A 20,096-nucleotide genomic window follows, 5' to 3' on the forward strand; every position below is an offset into this window, starting at 1 on the left:
TCTCTAAGTGAATACTTCACCTCAATGCCTTTTGCAGCACATGCTCAAGCTTGCAGTTACTATTGATAGAATGGGAAAGAATGACAATTCTCAAGATTTCATAAAAATTCTTCTTAACCCAAAATGCTGCAGAATTTAATTTATAATTCAGATATTTACACTCAAACATCAGTCCTGAAACTTTCTTTTGCAACACTCCTACCATAGGAAGAATTTAATTTTAACAAAGGCTGCAATGGTGTGTGTTCAGACTGTGGCCTCACCAGAGCCTGTCATGAAAGTAGAAGTGTTCAGACTACTTTAGGCCAAATGTCCAGTAGGATAAGTGAAAACTGCTGATTTGGAAGAGGATAGACACATGATTTTAGAGTGGGAAGTATGCTCTGTGGTCATTAACTGAAATCCTGGGACTATCCACGTGACGAGCAGAGGAAGCTGGTGTAGCTAGAGGGCAGAGACTGGGGAAGCAAAGCCTCACAAGGGAACAGCCATGCTCCTTGTATCTGGCATTTTTTGAACCCACCAGTCCCAGTGCTAAGGCATCACAAGGTGAAGTCATCAATCATAATCTACAAAAGGGGCAAAAACCTGCATCATACAGATTATTCCTCCAGGATCAGACTCTCAACCACATGTTTGTGCAGCAGGCGAATCCTTGGTTTTCTCCATCCTAAAAACCACACATCTCAGAGGGTCTGTGACAGGAGGGACATGCCCTGACAAACCACTACCCCTACCTCAGGTGTCAGTGCAGCACTGGGAGTTTGGAGGAGAAACCAAAGGAGATGGTGCACCTGGAATCTGCTCTGTTCCTTCCCTCTGACTCCACAGGAGATGATATGTGCAACAGGCAAAGTGCATATGGGGCATTGCACTGCCCATTTCTCTGTGTTTCTACTGCTCTGATTGGAGAATTTGGGAAGGCATTTCTATTAGAAAATGGTAACTATGCCAAACTTTGATCCATCAGTGTACCACAGAATACAACTCTGATTTTCATGCTCTTAGGCATGCAATAAACTAAAGGCACCACAACTAGGTGGTACATGCAGATAGCTATAGGAATGCCCTTGGTAAATTGAGGACCACAACTATGAATTACACCTGGATACAAAATGTCCATTTCCTAGGTTTTTTTCCTAAAGCATCATGGTATGGATAGAGGCAGTACAGGAGCTCACACAAACTCTTAGACAAAGTGACTAAAGCTATCAAAATATGTATGCCTGGGTAAGCAACATGATACTGTCATTCAGTTAAGAGCGCCACAAATGAGAATCTAACACTGAAAATGTATCCCTGAGGAGTGTGAAGATACATTAATTCCTTGATGCTTTTCACAATCCATTATCAGCTACATAATGGCAGACCATAATATCCAAATCCCCAGCGTCAAAGATCAAAGTTACGATACACAGCCATAATCAATTTTAATTATAACAATCACCCTGTAAACAGGTCAGGAGCTAACTGGATCAATAACTGAATTCCCATCAAGTGCAATGGGCTGCACATTCAGCAGCCTTTGGCTACAGAAAGAGTTTGTTCTCAGCATTATTGGGACAAGATCACTTTTAAATTGGCTGGGGCTGCAGATGCCAGCATTGCCAGCTCTCTGCATCCCAAAGGCTCACTGCAAAGGGCAAGTCTTTTGGAGCGGCTGCTCAGCTACGTACCCACCACAGAGGTCTTCATTATCATTGACATTTGAAGCATAAAACACTCAACAGCAGGATATTTTAACTCCTAAAACCAGTCAATTATGTTTGCTGAATTAGCCTGTGTGACTGAGTTGGTGAGTGCAATGAAGGAATAAGAGTGAAACAAAAGCCCTGTTTAAAATAGGTCGCTCCTTCAGAAAATTTTGTAATTACACACTGCAAATACATTTGCATGTTCAATGAGTAGTACATGTTTCTTGTGATGAGAAAGCCTGGAAGAGCTTAATCAAAGTCTAGCTTATCAGCAAAGGCTAATTGGCTTCCATAGCACATCATCCATCAGAATGTAGCATTAGCGCAAGCTTCGCCAGCCATTAGTTGGCAGAAAATCCCAATTTATTTTGATAACAGAGGTCTTACCTCCAGGGGTTTCCATGACCACATAATCAGGTGGTGCATCAGTGGCCCATCCCATGCCCTCCAGTCAGCATCACCCAGTTAATCAACTCAACAGACAGGGAAGATGGGAACCGACCATGATGCAGAGTAATTTGAGAATAAAGAAAGGTACAAGGGTGATACGTAATGAGTTGGAATCTTTTTCTTTTAAGAAAGAGTGCAAAATAGAAGCTAATTAATAAACTGCCATGAGTTAAGCAACCCAAACAGGCAAAATAATGATGGACTGAAGTTTTCCCTACAGCAAGCTGTCATCTCAGTTTGTGAACTGTAAAGCTGATTTCCCAGCGTTATGCAAAGAAACAGCCCTTCTTTCTTGTATTTAGACTTCATATTTCAGCTACTGAGTCTTCTTTACACTAAGTTGGGTTTGCAGGCAAGGAATAAACCCAAGCCTTCTATTCCTGGGCATGATATGCCTATGCAAAAATCTGGAATTATTTTAAGGAAGCACATCTTAGTACTTCCAGACTTGGATTTCCACCACCACAACACATGACTACAAATGACAAAATCTAAAGAAAGTGAGACCTTACGGAGGGCTGAAGATTCATTTATTAATGTAACACTTCATCTGAAATCATCTTACATCTGTGTCACAGCTTGAAATTCTTATAATCAACCTAGGAGAAGCTATCACAAGATGCTGTTGACTTGGTGCAAGATAACAGCAAGGAGATAGGACCAGATTTTATTGCCATACCAAAGCTTGTATGCAGGAAACATTATTGCCATTTCAGTGACTAATTCAAGGGTGAAGAATCAGGTCCTGCCAGGATCACCTGTAATCATCTTGAGGCTGTGTGCCACCAGGCCACAGTCAAATGCTGCCTATTTTGGAGTCTCACATAGCGATCAAAAAGGCAATGGGACAGCTCTGTAAGTATTACAGATTCATCAGTACACCACTTATTACTGAGAACTGAGCTAATTAGCACTGCCTCACAGGCAGCATCACACTGGGATCCAACCCATCCCCTCCACATGGCACTGCCTGGTACTGGGTTGGTCCCTACAGCTCACCCAGAGCTGGCCAAGGCCTGCTGGGGTGACACGGGCACATGCCCAAATTGCGCTCGTCATTCAAACCACCCAGCTACAAAACTCAACTACAATGGTTAAATACAAGCAAAACAACCTAATTTTGTGCTTCAGAAGACCAAGTAAGAGTCCTCTCACCATCTACAAACCCAAGAGCCAGACCTGGCCGATTAGGACCGCATGTTTCCTAGGTGATAAGCCTTTCATTTTTCTGAAAGACATTTGAAATAGAGCATAGGAAGATTAATCCTCCCCAGAGAAGCGAGAGTTCACTGACTAATTTCTCTTGCATTTAGATGTAATAATTAGGCGTATTGATTCTTCTGCTTTGTTCTTTACCACTATAATGAAATAATAAAGACAACTTCAAGGAAATATTTGAAAGCTCATTTCACTTTGTCTTCTCAAACATGGGCCACCTAACACTTACGTGCACACTCAAAGGGAAAAGCAAAGGTGGACTCTTGCCTTATTTATCTCTGTAATTCATCAGGCAGCAACTTCAGGCAGCAAAGTGCTGCCTCAGGCTGCACTCCATTTGCTGCCTATCATGACTATGAACGGCAACACAAATGAGACCCATCTGGTGCGACCAGGACACACATTGCTCTGCTAAGCTCTCACAGCAGCTTGTTATCCAGGGGGACTGGAGAGAGGCTGACCCCCTCCAAGAGTTATGAAGGAAAAAAAAAGGCAATACTTGTAATTCCCCCTCAAGAGCCTCATGGTAGCATTCTTATAAAATATTACACAAATGTTATTTCCAGTTCAATTTTTTTTTTTTAAGATTCTTGGAAAATAATGGTAAAGTGTCTACACTGAAGAGCACTCATGATCTCTTCAATCTCTCAGAGAGCAGCACAAGCAGGTTTTTCAAATACAAGTATGACACTATCCATGAAGGACTCAGTCTTTGCATCCACAGGAGGAAAACGTTAGACAAATGGTTTGGGGGATTCCTGATGGTCCTCGGGGATGTAAAGCTTGGCTGAATGGGTCAGGGCCTGAACAGTGTGCATTGTGCACATCTGCATGGACACTCAGGGAATGCTGAAATTGGAACAATTATGAGAAGGATGATTGAAGATATTAAACATGCAAAAAGTTCTGAGAAAAGCCACTTAAATTGAAAAGGATTTTCTCATTTCTAATTTAACATTACTAATTCAACAGCTGATAAGAGTTCTCTGATCTCTCCAGCATGTCTCAGATTTAAACAATTTTAGGCATTTTTGTATTAAATAGCCTTTCAAATATTAATCTTGTAAAAACAGAGGGAAATACATATGCATTTTAAAACATGCTTGCTTCACAAATACCACTAAAACAAGCTAATACAAAACCATAGTCTCACAGCCCCTGAGGGGCAAAGACAGTGATCAAAAATAAAGAGGTCACTCCCCCAAAATGCAGATATACTGTCCTGGAATATGACGCCACATGTGTTAGATGTGGATGAGTTTAGGTCCAAAGAGAGCACAGAACTTTCCAGAAGCGGGGCATTTGCTGCAGACTGGGATTGAGCACTGGAGTATCTTAACCCAAAATATGACATTGCAGCCTTCTCCACATTTTGCTGCTCACGTAAAGCTCACCCAGACCCTCGTGACTGATGTAGCTCTGGCCCAGTGTGAGCTGTTAATGTTTAATAGGCGTCTCCTGTACCCAGTGGTCACTGTGACAGCAGGGAACCAATGTTTATGATTCAACACTTCAAACAGAAATCTTAGATGTGGCTACCTCTCAACAGGAGGAAACATCTGAAGAATGTGTTTTTCTGATATTTTTACTTCCTGAGAAATGAAGGGTGCTTTCTGTATGACTCACATCCATGTTTTTCACTTGTGATATTTTTAAACTCTGAGATCCAGCACTGATTGGAATGCAAAAAGTGTGACTTTTCTCCCGTCCTACCCCAAAGGGCCTTTCAGCCAGGGACAGGTGACAGCAGGAACAGGGAGTAGGTCATCTCTAGGTTTACAATGGGGGTAGAAAGCTTAAAAGAAACAGCTTTAGAATTTATGACTGTCAGCCATATGTGAAAGCTAAAAGGTTTGATGAAAAAGAAGTACACAGACTTCTTTCCTCTGAGAACATAATGTGTATTTGAAAACAAACAGAAAAACTCATCTAGAACAAGATGAACTCATCTAGAACTTTCTTTCCTTTCCAGCCAAAAGTATCTTTACAGTGCAGATGAGAGCTAATTTTTTTTTTAAATGCAGTTAATTAAATGCATAATTCAAAGAGATATCCTCATGACAAGTGATCCAATGCAGATTGTTTATATGAATTTCATCTCACTGCACATTCCTTCCCAAATTCTGCATGCTTATATTAGGGCATCATGGAGAAACCTACATCTGTCCTAGCTGCACCCAGACTGCAGATCTAAATTGCTGAGTCCTCAAAGAATCAAAAGATGGAAAAAACAAATACAACAAACAACGATAAAAGAGTTTCAATGCTTTGAAACTCCTCCCCAGAGTGCAGCTTCTCTTTCAGCTTGGAGAAGGCTAAAGGGCTCCTTGCTGGACCAAGGCTCACCATAAAATCTTGTTGGCTGAGCTAAAATGTCTTTAGCATCAGGCCAATGTAAATGCTGCTTTTCTTTAAGTACAGTTTAGTTCCTTTAAGACACCATTCAAGAGACCTAAATGCCAGCCTCAAGCTCAGACACAAGTAAGCATTCAAAGGAAATTCACAGGCAAGGTTTTGCTCTGGGCAGAAAGATTTTGCTAATGGTTTCACAAAACTGTTTTTTAACTCCACAGGAGCAAAAAAGCAGAAGAAAGTTGAGGCAGAAGAACCACACCAGCAGTCAGAACAACAATAAAACCTGGAAACTCAAAGGTAAGAAAGGGGCTTCTGCCCAGTCAGGGGAAGGTGGCTGCAGATGCTCAGAGGATGCAGGAGCACACCAGGCTCCTCTGTACTGCCAGTGTGAATAAACAGGAGTGAATCACCACATCATCTGAAGCAACTCCTTTTAAAAGGAATAACCTGCAAAGGACTGAAAACCTGACTAATGATTAAGATCAAAAGGGGTAACATCAACACAGAAACCTATTCAGTCTACACAAAAATGTCTCCAGCTCTCCAAGTGCCAGGGAACACACTGTTTGCTTAGTAGCAACACAGAGCTGTACAAGATACGGAGTTTAAATACATTTCCATTCAGATAAGTTATCTCTTCCCCTCCCCACCAGCAGCTTTTGAAAGATTCATCTTGAACTTAAAGCACTGGAGGGTTTTTTCTTCTCAGATTTTTAATTCACTGGCATTTTAAAGACCTTTGGCAATTTACAGTGTGAAGAGCACTTTCTCCTCAGATTGCCCTGCTTGGAGTCAGTTTGTACACTATGGTTACTTCATTACTTACATTGCATTACACAGGGGCAAATGCAGCAGGCACTGCTCTCTGCAGCAGATGTGCCCCAGGGCCAGCACCAGCCAGATGTTTCCCAGGGCCCCACATCAGGAGCAGGGGCTGGGCTGCTTTACCCCAACTGCCCCTCCGCAGTGCTGAGCCTCACACAGACCTTCCTTCTAGTCTGAAAGTGGGGTAAATCAGAGAAACTGCAGAGGACACAGACACATCAGCAGGCTACACTAATCAAAGTGTTGCAATTAGGAAAAAAAAAAACCAAAAAACAAAAAACCACAAAAAACCACAACCAAACAGAAAAAAAACAACAACAAACAACCAGGCCAACAAAGCAAAAACCCCAAACCTATGTGAGACACCCAAATTCTGTTGAACTGCAGAAGGAACACTAGAGCCAGAATATATTTCTTCCTTCCTCTTGTCATGATAGTCTCAGCTGTTTGTCCTCCTGTAAGTCAGAGGGATGCAAGCCAGACTCCTCAAACCCTCATGCCATGCTCTCCCCATGTAGTTTTGGTGATAGTTGCATCAGGGGTAGAGAAAAAAATTACAGGTTTAGCAACTGTGACCAACCAATGCACAAAGTGTTCACCCTGCCACTCAATAACTGATAACAAAATGGCACCTGGGCCAGAAAATCCCATGGGTTTTCTTTAGACATGTTCAAAGCAGAGCATTCCCATGTCTTGTTGCCTGACTGCTGCTACTATGAGATGTCTGTTTTTCATAAGCACTTCCTATCTCTACATGCTATATGTTGGCTTTAAATATCACAGATAAATACAGGTGCTAAAAATCAGAATAGACTGCAAGAATCTCACCTTCCTCTTTGAAGGCACCTGCACTTTCTTGGTGGGGTAGTGAGCTGCTGCAATGCCAGGAGGCCAGTCCATAGGAATACGTGACCACTATATATGGCATGTAGAACCTGATTTTTCTGCATACCACCATATGGAACAGAATCTCAGCGGCATCAAACGTTTACCTAAACTCCATTAATGTCTTCTGCAAGCCAATATTTATAGCATACACACCAGTAGCTGCTGTCAGAGTGTGTATAAATGTTAAACTGAACTGTTAAAGAAACATAATGACAGATGTAGAGATGCTGAAGAGTGCAATCTATTCTAATTTATGATAATTTATTTCCATCATCTGGAGCCCTATTCAGAAGAGAAAGCTGAATGCATCCCAAAGCGCATCATGGGGTGGAGTGTAAAAATCCCCAGAAAAAAAATAAATTCTCTTTTAAACGAAGCAAGAATACTCTTGTCCTAAAACCCAGGACATGCTTAGCAATCTCTCTGTGCAGAAGCAATACAGATGTGGGGTACTCAAGCCCTGCCTCTTGGCAGCCCAGTGACACACGGGTTTCAGTGCAATTTGGGAATAGCTGGGAACTGTTTGTCCCATGAGAGATGTCTGATCACTGCTGAGTCACTACTTTTGGGGGACTAAGCTGCACAATGAACATTTATGAGCTCTGTCAGAGCCCCTCCAGCTGCACTAACAAACAACACTGCACCCATGGGTGGCCAGCACTAATGAGCACATACATTTGAGGAGGGAAAGCCATTTTTAGAAATGAGTGAACTATGCCATGGTGAACTACATGGCAGAAAGAGCTTTTCTATTTGATTTCCCAGCAACACAAGCTGTGCTGCCATGAGACCTAAACCCCATCTCCATCTCCTGTTGCTGTCATTCTGCTGTGAAAGCCATGGTGGAGAGGATGAAAAAAGAGAAGGGAAAAAAAAGCAGTGACAGGACTCGGTCCCTGCAGTGGGGACCACCGCTGGGCCGTGGAGGACCACGGGCAAGGAGCTGATTTTCATGGCTTCATCACTGCCTGGGAAGCAGCAGTGGCAGGAGGCTCATACCCCGTGGCACAGCCAGCATCCCCTGCATATGTCAGCCCGCCATGGAGCCAGCTCCTGCTGCCTGCCAGGGCCTCACAATCTGGACAGGCACAGATTTTGTGCTGGAACAGGCGCCCTCTCCGCAGAGCTGCCTGCCACGAGTGACAGGCTGCCACAGCAGCCCCGGGACCGCGCAGCCCAAGGAGCCAACGCAGCAAAACACGGGGCTTAGGAACGCTGATGCTCTGCTGAGTGCACTGCGCTGCCCCTGCACAGCTCTGAAAAACTCCACTGTTGGCCAGGAAAAGGCCAAGGCACACAATGTATGCACAGACTACAGCACCAGCATGCACTCACGGACTTACACATCAGATGACAATTTTCAACCAAAACAATTTTCTTCATTTTAGACTTACTTGTCTTTTCCCAAAAGAAAGTCATCTCTCAAAAAAAAATCTTGACTTTTCTTTCTAAGTGCCAGCGCTAAGGGCTTGCAACATCTACTGTGGGAACACCAGTGCTGTGCCTTCAGTGAGTTTGGGTTGGCCCTTCACTCTGTGCCTGCTCTGGAAATCAGATGCCACAGCCAGACTAAACCATTTCAACGGGCAAAAGGTCCCATCACAGAAGGAGTGAGCCTGGGGCACCTCAGCAAGGTGTGCAGAGGAGGAGAATACAACCATTTCTGTAGAGAATATCTCTTTAGAGAAATATTTTGTGTTGAAATAATTGCAGTTTCTGTTACAAATATTCCTCCATTCATGATCTCACCAAAGCACCAGTTTTCAAAGGAAATTGAGATTAAGAATTATTTTTCCCTCAAGTAAATGAAATTTCTTTTCCCAAAGCACCTCTACCAATGATTCCTTTTGATGTAGAAATGAGAGTTTCTTCCCTGACATCTTAGGTACAACCCAAATCACAAAGGACAAATACTCCACATGATCCTTAATCACCTGCCCCAGCCTATAATCCATGAGGAAACTCCTTCCAATACCTTTCCTGCTGCTGTGTGCCTGGCTGCAAGGAAAGCTAGCTGCCTGCCAAATGCTCCCAGCCTGGGCACTTGGCTGGGATTAATCGATGGATGTGCCCAATGTACAACATACAGCATTGCTTCTGCTCTCTGACTGAAAAATTAAAGTTTATTAATTATTCCACTTGAAATTAAATTCCTTTCACAATAAAATCTTCACTCTTGGCATCAACCCTCTCAATGAGTAATTCCATCAAGGAAACTCTTCTTGCAGCACCGTTCACAGAAGATTAAAAAAAGGAATATGTTTAGAGAGAAACTCTACTGAGCCATACTTGTGAGTAAATCCCTCTGTCCACATGCCCGTGGGTCACCAGTTGGAAAAGGCAGCTTGCAATGCACTCAGCACTTGGCAGTGAGCAGCTTTTGCACTTTTATCCACCCTCAAATGCATCCTTGCATCTGCGTGAAAGATTAGAACAAAATGCTGCTACAACACAACACCACACACCATGTGTATCAGCTCACCAAGATCAAAGGCACACAGCAGCAAAAAATTTAATTAAAATGTTAAAATTAAACAGGAAGGCATCCATTGTTTAATTTTTTGGCAGGCATCTTCTTTCAAGCCGGGTCCTAATTCCATTCCAGCATGCTGACTGCCCCTGGAGATGGCAATCAGGAGAGCTCTGCCGGATTTATCAGCCGCTGGATTTGGCGGTGGGGGAATCCCACACTCGCTTTGGCTTTCAAGCACAGTCCCCAAAAAAAAACACTAAGAGAAACTGAAACTCAGCTTCAAAGGATAATTATTGCTATATAGATATTCTGCAGTAATAAGCCAATTTCCAGTATCAAACCTAAGCCCCCTGGGCTGGGCACAAGATACGCCCAAGAGCATCATTCCCCTTTACAGTCCCAACAGGGAGGTGTGACCTTGCCATGTTCAACCACTTCAGGACACCCTTCCCTCCATACAAAGGCTGTTTGAAATGGGGTAAAAAACAGATGCAAAGAAGTGGTGTTTGTGTGTAACATGACCTCTGTGTGGGGAGGAGCAGGGGTACACAACAACGTGAGTTTAGACTTGCGTGCAGCTGGGGGCCTTGTCTTGTTTGGTTTTGCTTTGAGCATACCTCCAGCACACAGCCAGGGAGAAGGTTATTCTGAAAACAGTTCAAGCAATGCTTAAGTTTGCTTGTTCAATAACTGTGAGATATTTCCTGGCTTCCTGGGGTATGCTGTTTTTTTGGGTATTTTGGGCTGAATGCTTAAGGCAGCCATTGACCATACAGCCCACCTCAGGGAGACTGAACCAAGAAGCCAGATGTCTCCTTGGATTTAGGGAACCTAGAAAGGAAGATTTTGCTACTTCTTTAATACTATTTGGGATGCCAGAGAGGCTTTTCACCTAATATGAAGATTGTCAAATGCAGTGTCAAACATGGGGCCCCAATACAAGCACCCAACATGCATGTGACAAAGGATTTGAGCTGGGGCTTATCACTTCAAGCCAAAGATACTTTGGATTTGCATTGCCTGAGAAATTACACAGGAGGGCAAAGCATTAACATCAGGAAAAGAGAAGACTGAGGACAAACACAATAAACTTCTCTCTGAAATTCAAAGAGTTACTGTAGAGCTGTTACTATAAATGACTTCCTGATGTATCAATGATCTTGCCGATGTTGGTTGCATTTCATTTTGAAATCTTCTGGGCAGAATTTCACCCTCACTACTTCAGAGTTTTGAGTACTTCTAGTGAATATTCAGTCAGGCTGTTCACAGCAGGCTCTGGTATTTCTCATAGAATAAAGATCAAGTTGACAGGTTGGGACTTTTGCAAGAGAGTCAAATCAGATTTATTTCTGAAAGCAGGTCTGGGACTGTACACCTCTCCTCTGAAAATGGATAAAACTCCATTGAAATCTTCCTGCTTCAGTTTTTTCTCCTGCTTCCTTAACACTACCTCCCTCCTGCACATTTTAGTGACTAGGATGGGGTCTTCTTATCAAAGTGGCTTCTCCAGTCCAGCAAAAGCCCCCTGTGTCATGGTCTGATCACTGAAAACATCCTCACCAACTTCTGCCTTGCAATGGCCCTACCAAACTGGGCTGAACATCTGTACCAGCACTTATCCAAAACCTGGAGCCCTCAGAGCTCCCCACAGTGTTTATCCCAAGCCTCAGGCTGCAGCACTTTCTGCTCCCCACAGTATTTGGCCAGCAGCTCCCACAGGCCCTGCCTCTAACACAGCCTTCTCCCAGATGCTAAGGCATTCTGGAAAAGGCACAGACAGAACAGCTTGCTCAGAGAAACACAATTATCTATCCATTAGAACATTGGGGGAAGAAAAAGCAAAGGTAAAACAATAAAGGGCAATGAGCACATTAGTTCAGCCTTTCCTGGGCCTTTTTCCTGGGTCATGCCCCTACCCCTCTGCTTTAAGGGCCAAAGCTGACATTCATCTTGTGAGACCTTTCTTCTTTGCTCTCAACACTGAGGTCCATAACATTTGTTTCATGCCACAGATGGCTGCTCATGTGGAAAGCCCTCTCTCCTTAGGGGCCACACCAGTCTAATCCTCTGCTGATCCTTCTCCCCTGGCAGCATTATGAAAATACTTCACCACGGCAGAACCCAAGCTGTCCAGCACAAGACTCTGCTCCCTCCCACCACAACCAACCTCTGAGTCTGATCCACGGCAGTTCTCCCCACACCATCCATTCCAGCTTAGGTTTGAGCACTTGCAAATGAGTGCAAATGCCCTATCCAAAAATCTGGAGCATGCACTCATGGATGGGCCTGCATCCATAGGCTGCTAATGACCCAACACCTAATATTTTTGTTTATATAAAATATTCTTAGAGAATACTTCCTTCCTTAAATTAATGTCATAAATAATGGCATAAATAAATGCAAAATTGGCATTAAAATGTCATAAACAATGGCATAAATAATATCTATAATTATATTAATTCAAATCTCTATCATTTTATGTGATTTAGGATTTTCCTTAAAAATGGGAAGCACTATTAGCTTTTTTTAACTGAGTGAAATATTCAGAATGGGAAAACAATGCTTCCAAACACAAACCTGAGAAGTCTCTAGCATGGCCAGAAGATAAAACTGTGCAAATTAAAGCAAAAGCTTACAGTTTGCCTATATTCAGTATTCTTTTGCCAAAAAGCAAGCAAGCTGTCACCTTAGCAACAATGTCACACTTTGCAGCACATATGCCACTTTGAACAAACACCTTAAACACAGCATCTCCACACTGTATATTCCTTTCTGTAATGTTCTTAACAGCACTCTGTAGACCCCCATGAGAGTAAAATCCATGAGGACTCTCTGGCAGCTGCTGGGCTGGATAGCTGGCCAGCCAAGTGCTGTTTTCCACACTGCACCCCAGGCCCATACTAAGAAGCATTTTTATCCAGTGCCCAAGGGGAAAACTGGGCTTGCAGGGGTACAGCTTTGTCTTCCACAGGCAGCCCTGTGCAGAGCCCAGTGTCCCCTGCTGTCTGCCTCTCCTCTTTCCCTGCTCAGGACAAGGTCCTCTCCCCTGGAGCAGCGTGGAGAACTTCACCAAGCATCTCCTGCCACTTGGGATCACTTACAGTGCCATGAATGCAGGTTAAGCCAGGGACCTGAGCATCCAAATGATAAAAAGGGTTTTATCAGAAGCATCTCCAAGCCTGTCCTCTCCCAGCTGCAACATCTGAATCCAGAGATGTCAACATGCAGGGCTTTTACCCGGAGCTCCAATTATGCAGATGCTGATTTACAGGAGTGATGACTGAAACATCTCCCTCATAAAAATTGTCAAGGAGACTTTAACTGTGTTTGTCTAATAGCAGAACCCTCTATCTCCACACATCTTATTGCTAGTTTGAAAGTCAGATCATTTTTGTTCTTCTTTTCATAGAAACCTGGTTTGCATATATAATCAAATTTAGCATTAATGAGTCTCTTTTCTCATCTTCTATTCCTAATGCTTCAAACAGCCACGCTTGGATAAGAGCAGCTATTGAAATGGCTTGCCATGAGATTTTACCAGTTTCTCCCCAGGAACTTCCACAGCAGCAGCATGTAACTCCAAAAAGTTCTGCTCCTGGAGCCCTGTCTCTCAACCATATGTGCTAATCCTACATAATTATTTTATACCAGGTTGCACTCAGTTTCTCTGGGCTGCTTGAGAAACATCAGGATTTAAATGAACTATTAGGTGACCTTTTAAAATCAGCTCTTCCAGCTTCTGATCACAACACGGTCTTAAAATGGAAAATGGTAGGCATTTTCCAGATGAAAGATGTCATTTATTTGCAACGTGGTCAGGCACTGCTGACCTTTTCTCTTCCCCTGTATCAGCATTTGTACCATTTTAACAGCAACTTGCTGATAAGCACAGTTCTCAGTTTCCAACCAGATATGCATGCAGATAATCATGGATGTGAACAGCAAAGCAGCCAGCTCTCTGCAGACTGCATAAAACATGGGACCACAAGGCAGATTTTCCTGCTCTTTCAGTTGTGTTCTGGGTTTTCAGTCTTTAGAGCTCCCATCTTTTTCTGCTACCTTGATCTAAAACTGTATCTTTTATCAAAGCCAGAGGTCTCAATCATGAGACTCGCAGTAGTTGAGACTTTAGGACCACAAGGTAGAACACCATGTAGGCACTGCTAGTGCTTCTGCTGCCTTTATGCCAGTCCCACTGGCAGAGTGACATATGGCTTCCACATCTGCCTTCAGTGAGACTACAAAAACTTTTCAGATCCTTCCTATTGCACACCACAGAGCCTGATGTCTAACAGCAAAATCCACTTCCTGGGTATTCCTAATAAAAATAACTCGTCTGACAGGGTTCCCTGCCTGCAGATTACCCCAATAAATGCTCAGAAGTTGCAGGCCCAAAGCCAAGGACAAATGAAGCCTGTTCCCAGGGCTCAGGTCTCCTGGATGCTCACATCTTGTTGGTTCATCATGGCAATTTTTGCCTGCCCAGAGCTGCAGTGTATTTTGCATGCATTATGCTAAGCTGCCTATAAGAAATCATCCAATTAATGACAGCTTACAGAGAAGGGTTAGTTACACAGTAATTACCTTTCTAATATTAAAATACCATAGAAATTGATTTAGATTTTTTGATTTAGTGGCACATGTTTCACTGACCTGACACTACACATACAAGACCATTGAGGCAGCAACTGGGACCCAGTTTACAGGAACAGCTAAGTACTTACATCCCCAGGCAGACAGCAAAAGACTTGACAATACATTTTTAACATGTGTATGTGTTTCTTACACATCAAGATGGATGGGCCCAGCACTAAATGCAGCATCTGATCCTGGTCATATAAGCAAAATCACCAGGCAAGAAGAAATATTACTTTTCTTTACGGCTTTTCTTTCAATATGGGGGTAGAGAAGATCAAACACTCAACTCTTCCAGCCTGCATTCATGAGGAGCATTAAGCTTCAGCAAGCTAACCCTGCTCCATCAACTAAGTATCTGCCCATACCAGAATAGCCAGCAGCCTTCTGGTTAAGCAAAAACCAAACACATATATGCAAATGTGATGAAGAGTCTCAAGCAACCATAAAACATCTCGGGCCCATCATACACTAGGACAGAGCAAACTACTAATCACACATGCTTCATGGAAGCATTACCTTCTTATTTCTTTCCCATTTATTTTCAGCATCTCAAGATATCTAGGCTTTTCTAGGGCACACTTGAAAGCACGCAGCTACTTATGTCCATTCATATGCATGCAAATATAATCCAACAAAAGCGCTCCACGGCCAGATGAGCAATCAGCACTAGGACAAAAGACAAGACTTATTATCAGTCTTTCAAGATTCAGATTCCCTTTGCCTTCTGAACACACATCTGCGTGCAAGGCAAGAGGTGCTAACCCTTTCAGAATCTATACCATCAAAGCAAGCTTGACTCTTTCCAGGCAGGAAACAGCCTGGCCTTTTTCCTGGCTCACCAGTCAAGTGATCACAGCGTGAAGGCAAGGAAGCAAAGCGAGGTTAGCTCGGGCCATGTGCACCGCACACAGACTTTTTCAAACAATCTTTATCCAATTTTCCCCAGAGATTTGTTGTCTAATGCTTTGGAACTCTTTGGTACATCCCATGAAGATGTTCATGAGCAGTGATGAAAGCCAATGTATTTTTTCTTCATTGTATCTGCAATGTATTTTTTCTTCTCATAAAGGCAAGGAATAAAACAGCTCAGACACATTTGAGTTCACTGAACTAACATTCACTTCCAAGTTGTCCTATTAAGAAAAGCCATAGCATCCACAAGATTTGTCCTGCAACATAAATGATTCACAAGTGCCCTGATAAAAGCTGCACTGGCTTACACAAAGTTACAGTCTGGCCTTCGTGCCAAAAATACCCCCTGCCCATAGCAACCCAGACACAGCTGCAAGTTGGTGGAGATGGGAGCTCACTGCAAGGTATTTTAAAACACCAACCTATAGATAACCATCAAGGCAATCACAGCAACTCCTGACTGGCACAATGGTGGAGTTTCTGCATCCCTGCTATTTATGGAGGAACACAGAGAAGGACATTATGGACACGCTGCAGCTCTTGTTACTTTACAGGAAACTGACAAGTATCAGGTTGCTTTGGGTTTGCAGAAGGAAAGTTGTTTGTTGCAATTCACAATGTAATTAAACACACACACCCACACGCCCCACCACCACCCATGCCTCTCTGCCTCCCCACAGCCTAGGGATACAAAGTTCCCATTTTTACAAAAATATTTTTGCCAGTAACAGTGAGTACAGCAGGTAGTTCCTATACCCATTGCATTGCTTGGGGAGTATCTTGCTTTTCATTTAATTTCCTCTTCTAAGGCTCCAGAGAGGCAGCAAATGCAAAACAAATAGACCAAAAGTGTCAAACTTGCTTGTCTTGCTCACTTTTTGCATACCCCAATAAAAGCAGTCTAAACACATCCAGAGAGTCACAGGACTGAAATTAATCCAGGTCTCCGAATGTGTATTTCTTCTCTTTCTTCTTTCCTTATTCATTATTGTCAGGTGCACGTATAAGAGAGTTATTTTTCAAATGAAGTTGTAAGAGTGTTTGTGACATTGCTATTGGTTGTAGTGCCGCAGTGGATTATCTGAGAAACAAGCTTCAGAAGAACATTCTTCTCTTGCAAAGATCAGTGGAGTAACAGCCAAGGGACTAAAGAAGAGCAAGAACAAATACAGCTTTTAAACAGCTCTTCCCTGCCCCCAGCACATGCCATGAGTTGACTCAAAGCTGGAAACACCCAGGCCTCACCCAGTGCAGCCGTGTGCATTTTTCCAAATTCAGATTTGTGATCCACATGCTTTATTGCCAAGGTAGAGTTCAAAAAAATGAAACTCTTGCATAATTGCTACAAGTCGTTTTCTTGGTTTCTTTTCTTTCTCTTAACTTTCCCCAGGCCTGAGCCAATGTTGTTTCTTAATGGCTTCTAAATGCAATTTCTTGTCTGAAAATAAGATTACAGTGTACATGGGAAATACAAATGAAAACATACTACAGTGCTATGAATATTCAGAAGAATCAGTCTTATCTCAGCAGCTTCTCTCTGGGTGTTAGGTGACCATCAAAGTAGGAAATTGAGAAGGTCAGATAAGGTCCCTGCTCCTCAAAACAGAAGTTCACATCTGAGCCAGACTACAAGTAAATTGGAATCTGCACACCTAAAGATTAATTCTGCAACACTTACAGTTTCACATCTGAGGAACACACAGCCACTTCTGCTGCCTCCAGACCCACAAATGTGTGCACCCCCAAACACAAGAATTTCAGCAGCAGAGGTTCACAAATAAGGATGTGCTCACCCCAGAGTCACTATGAGCCACCCCAAACCACCCAAAAAACGAGAGTAAGAATTCAAGGCTGGACTGCATGGACAAGCTGAGGACATTTTCAGCCTACACCACCTCCACCCTACCAGCCTTTCTGAGGAACTCCCACAGCTCTGCCATCTGTGCTGCAACACCACAGAGCCTCCCCCCAGGCACGAGAGCCACCCAACGCCCAGAATCACTGCGTCACCAGCTGGGCTATGAACTTTATTCCCTTGCAGATGCAATCTAGGACTCACGTGGGAGGTGTTAAGGGGTGTAATTTAACTGTTCTGATCGAGTGCAACAAGGTCTGTGAGGCTGCTGAAGGACATGGAAGAGGACACAGAATTGACTGGAGCATTTGGTCTTTTAAGGTTTAAAATTATGGCTAGGCTGATAAAAGGAGTCTGAGGGAGAGGTGGACAATTAGTTGGGACTGGAAATGACAGAGAGAGGTGGACAGCAGTTTGGAGGCATGGTGAGAAGGGAGGGAAGATGGGAGAATAAGATTAATTGAATAGAGATGGAATTCCAGTAATCCAAAAAGCCTTTCAAGTATATTTAAAAAAATAAAGACTTCCACACTCTGAAATATCATAAACCAAGCTGTGCTTAATTCTTCTTAAACATACATGGCAAATGGAGAGAAAGTAATGTCTCAGATCATCTTAAATGTCACCACACTCTGCACCCTTTTCCTATACTCCCTTATTGCCAAGGGCTGGCCCACTCTGGCCGTGTCAGAAGAGCTCCGTTTCACACAGCCGCGTGTGCGCGTTGTGTACACACACAGGCAACGTGCACTTCCAGCAGCCAGAAGAGCTCTACTTGTGGCTTCCAACCGTGACAAAGGCAGCTTTTATATTTGGCTGTTGGAAGAAGTTACAGACCCAGGAAAGTGCCAAGAGGAGAGTTCCCAGTCGCTGTCCCAAGGATGCCAACACACTGGCTGGGGCGGGAACAATTTTCTCGATGGCACAGCCCATGCCCACAAGCCCAGAGTCCTTCCCAGAAGGGCTTGTTTCCCAAGCTCCATCAGACATAGCCTCATCAGGCAGACAGCCAAAAGACCACAGTCCCAGCAGCTATTTGCCATAGAACAGCTTTGTTCCCCATTCTGCCCCGCAGCGAGTGCTGCAGAGTGGCTGAAGCACCCTCAGAGCAGCACCTGGAGCTCAGCCCCTGGATGTCCTGACTTCTCCTTGAGGCAGGAGCAGCAGTGCTGGGTGGGTTTGTCGAGCTCTGGGCAAAGAGCACAAGGGATCTCGCCCATCCAGTGCCACTGACCCCACTCTGGGGCCACCCTGTCCCAGGCCACGGCACCACCACATCACCATCACCCAACTCCACAGGACCTGATGCTTCAAGGTGCCCAGTCAGGAAGAGGAGTTGCTTCTGGTGAGCAGGAACAGAGTCTGGGGCGAGCAGCTGCCTCCAGAACACCAAAACACCCCCTCAGAGGCACCCTGGTCCGGCTGCACGTTGCAGGTGCCAACATGTGGATAAACACACCCGCACAGGGATGCGCCCCCCAAAATACACGCCTTACATAATTCCCCAGCCAGTCGGCGTTAGGGGAATGTGATTAATCCTCCATGACATGTTCTGAACTTTCCGTTCAGAGAGGCTCTCTGCTCCCGCAGACCTACCGGCGATGGATGTCATTTGACCTGCAGACTTCACTACGAATGAGCATCAGAGCAACACACAGTGACATTGCTCCGCACACCAATTATCTGCCTCCTTCCCCGCTCGGCCCAGAGACAAGTTTGCTAAATGCATAACGAGGATTTTATTTTCCTCGGTGTGGTTTTTTTTTTTTTTTTTCTTTAATTCGGTTACAGCCAGCACACGGACTGGGGGGGGTCACCCACAAACCCAGCCCGCCCCGCCGGCCACAGCGCTGTAGGACGCGAGTCCCCGGCCCCGCGCCCCGCGTCCCCGTCCCTCAGCCCGGCCCAGCTCCCACCTGTTCCGCCGGGCGCGCACTTCGGCGACAGCCCCCCCGCAACCCCTCCGAGCCCGGGACTCACCCACTCGAGCACCCTGAGGAAGGCCAGCGGCTCCTTCACCACGCGGAAAGTGCCGGCGGAGGCGAGCTGCGGGCAGAGAGAGGGGTCAGCACCGCGCCCGCTCCGCGCTCCCCTCAGCGCCGCGCAGCCCGCCCCCCGCCCGCGGCGCTCCGCGTACCTGGTCCACCGCCTCCATGGCGCCGCAGCCCCGCGGAGCGGAGCCGAGCGGCGCGGAGCCCAGCGGAGCCTCCCTCCCTCCCTCACGGCAGCCGGGATGCGCGGCGCTGCCCCCGCGCAGGCCGGGCGGAGCAGCCGGGCGGGGCCCGCGCCCCCCGCACCGCCCCGCGGAGCCGCCCCGGCCCCCACCCGCTGCCCCCGCAGGGCCGCCCCGGCCGCCGCCGCTCCGGCACTTTTTATAGCGGCGTTGTCCTTCTGGAAATTCGTGGTGTTGTTGTTTTCTTTTTTAACGATTTATTTCTGGCAGGAAGGAGAAGGGAGAGATAGGGAAAAATAAAAAGAAAAACAAAAAAGGAAAAAAAAAAAAAAAAAAAGAAAGAAAACAAACTGCCTCCGCAGCGCGCGCACAGGAATTATTAATATTTTAAGGCATGGCAGTCGCTGCCCTGTGCTCTTCCGTCCCCTCACCCCCTCCCGGGACGAACTCTCTCGTCTCCCCCGCGGCCGCAGGGCTGCAGCTCTGTGCTCTCAGCCCTCGCTCCCTCCTGCTTTTTCGAGCATTTCCTTGACAGCAGAACAGCGTTTTCTGCCTTGCTGTTGTCCTGGCCTCGTTTCCCAACAGTGCCTTAACAATTCTAATGCATCCCGGGTG

The 20,096-nt window shown here is 44.9% G+C and overlaps 1 protein-coding gene across 1 annotated transcript in view; it reads right to left on the reverse strand.

Annotated features, from left to right (window-relative positions):
* Positions 1 to 19,565, reverse strand: part of SYNPR (synaptoporin) — a 102,085-nt gene extending 82,520 nt beyond the window's left edge. The window contains exons 1-2 of the mRNA XM_041465687.1: positions 19,446 to 19,565; positions 19,289 to 19,354 (exon numbers count right to left, since the gene is read on the reverse strand). Of these exons, the coding sequence (XP_041321621.1) occupies positions 19,289 to 19,354; positions 19,446 to 19,463 (84 nt within the window). The 5' untranslated portion in view covers positions 19,464 to 19,565. The remainder of the gene's footprint in view (positions 1 to 19,288; positions 19,355 to 19,445) is intronic.
* Between the last annotated feature and the right edge of the window lie 531 nt (positions 19,566 to 20,096).

Source organism: Pyrgilauda ruficollis, unplaced genomic scaffold (genome assembly GCF_017590135.1).
Source record: "Pyrgilauda ruficollis isolate IOZ18807 unplaced genomic scaffold, ASM1759013v1 scaffold10, whole genome shotgun sequence".
In the NCBI taxonomy this organism is placed as follows: Eukaryota; Metazoa; Chordata; class Aves; order Passeriformes; family Passeridae; genus Pyrgilauda; species Pyrgilauda ruficollis.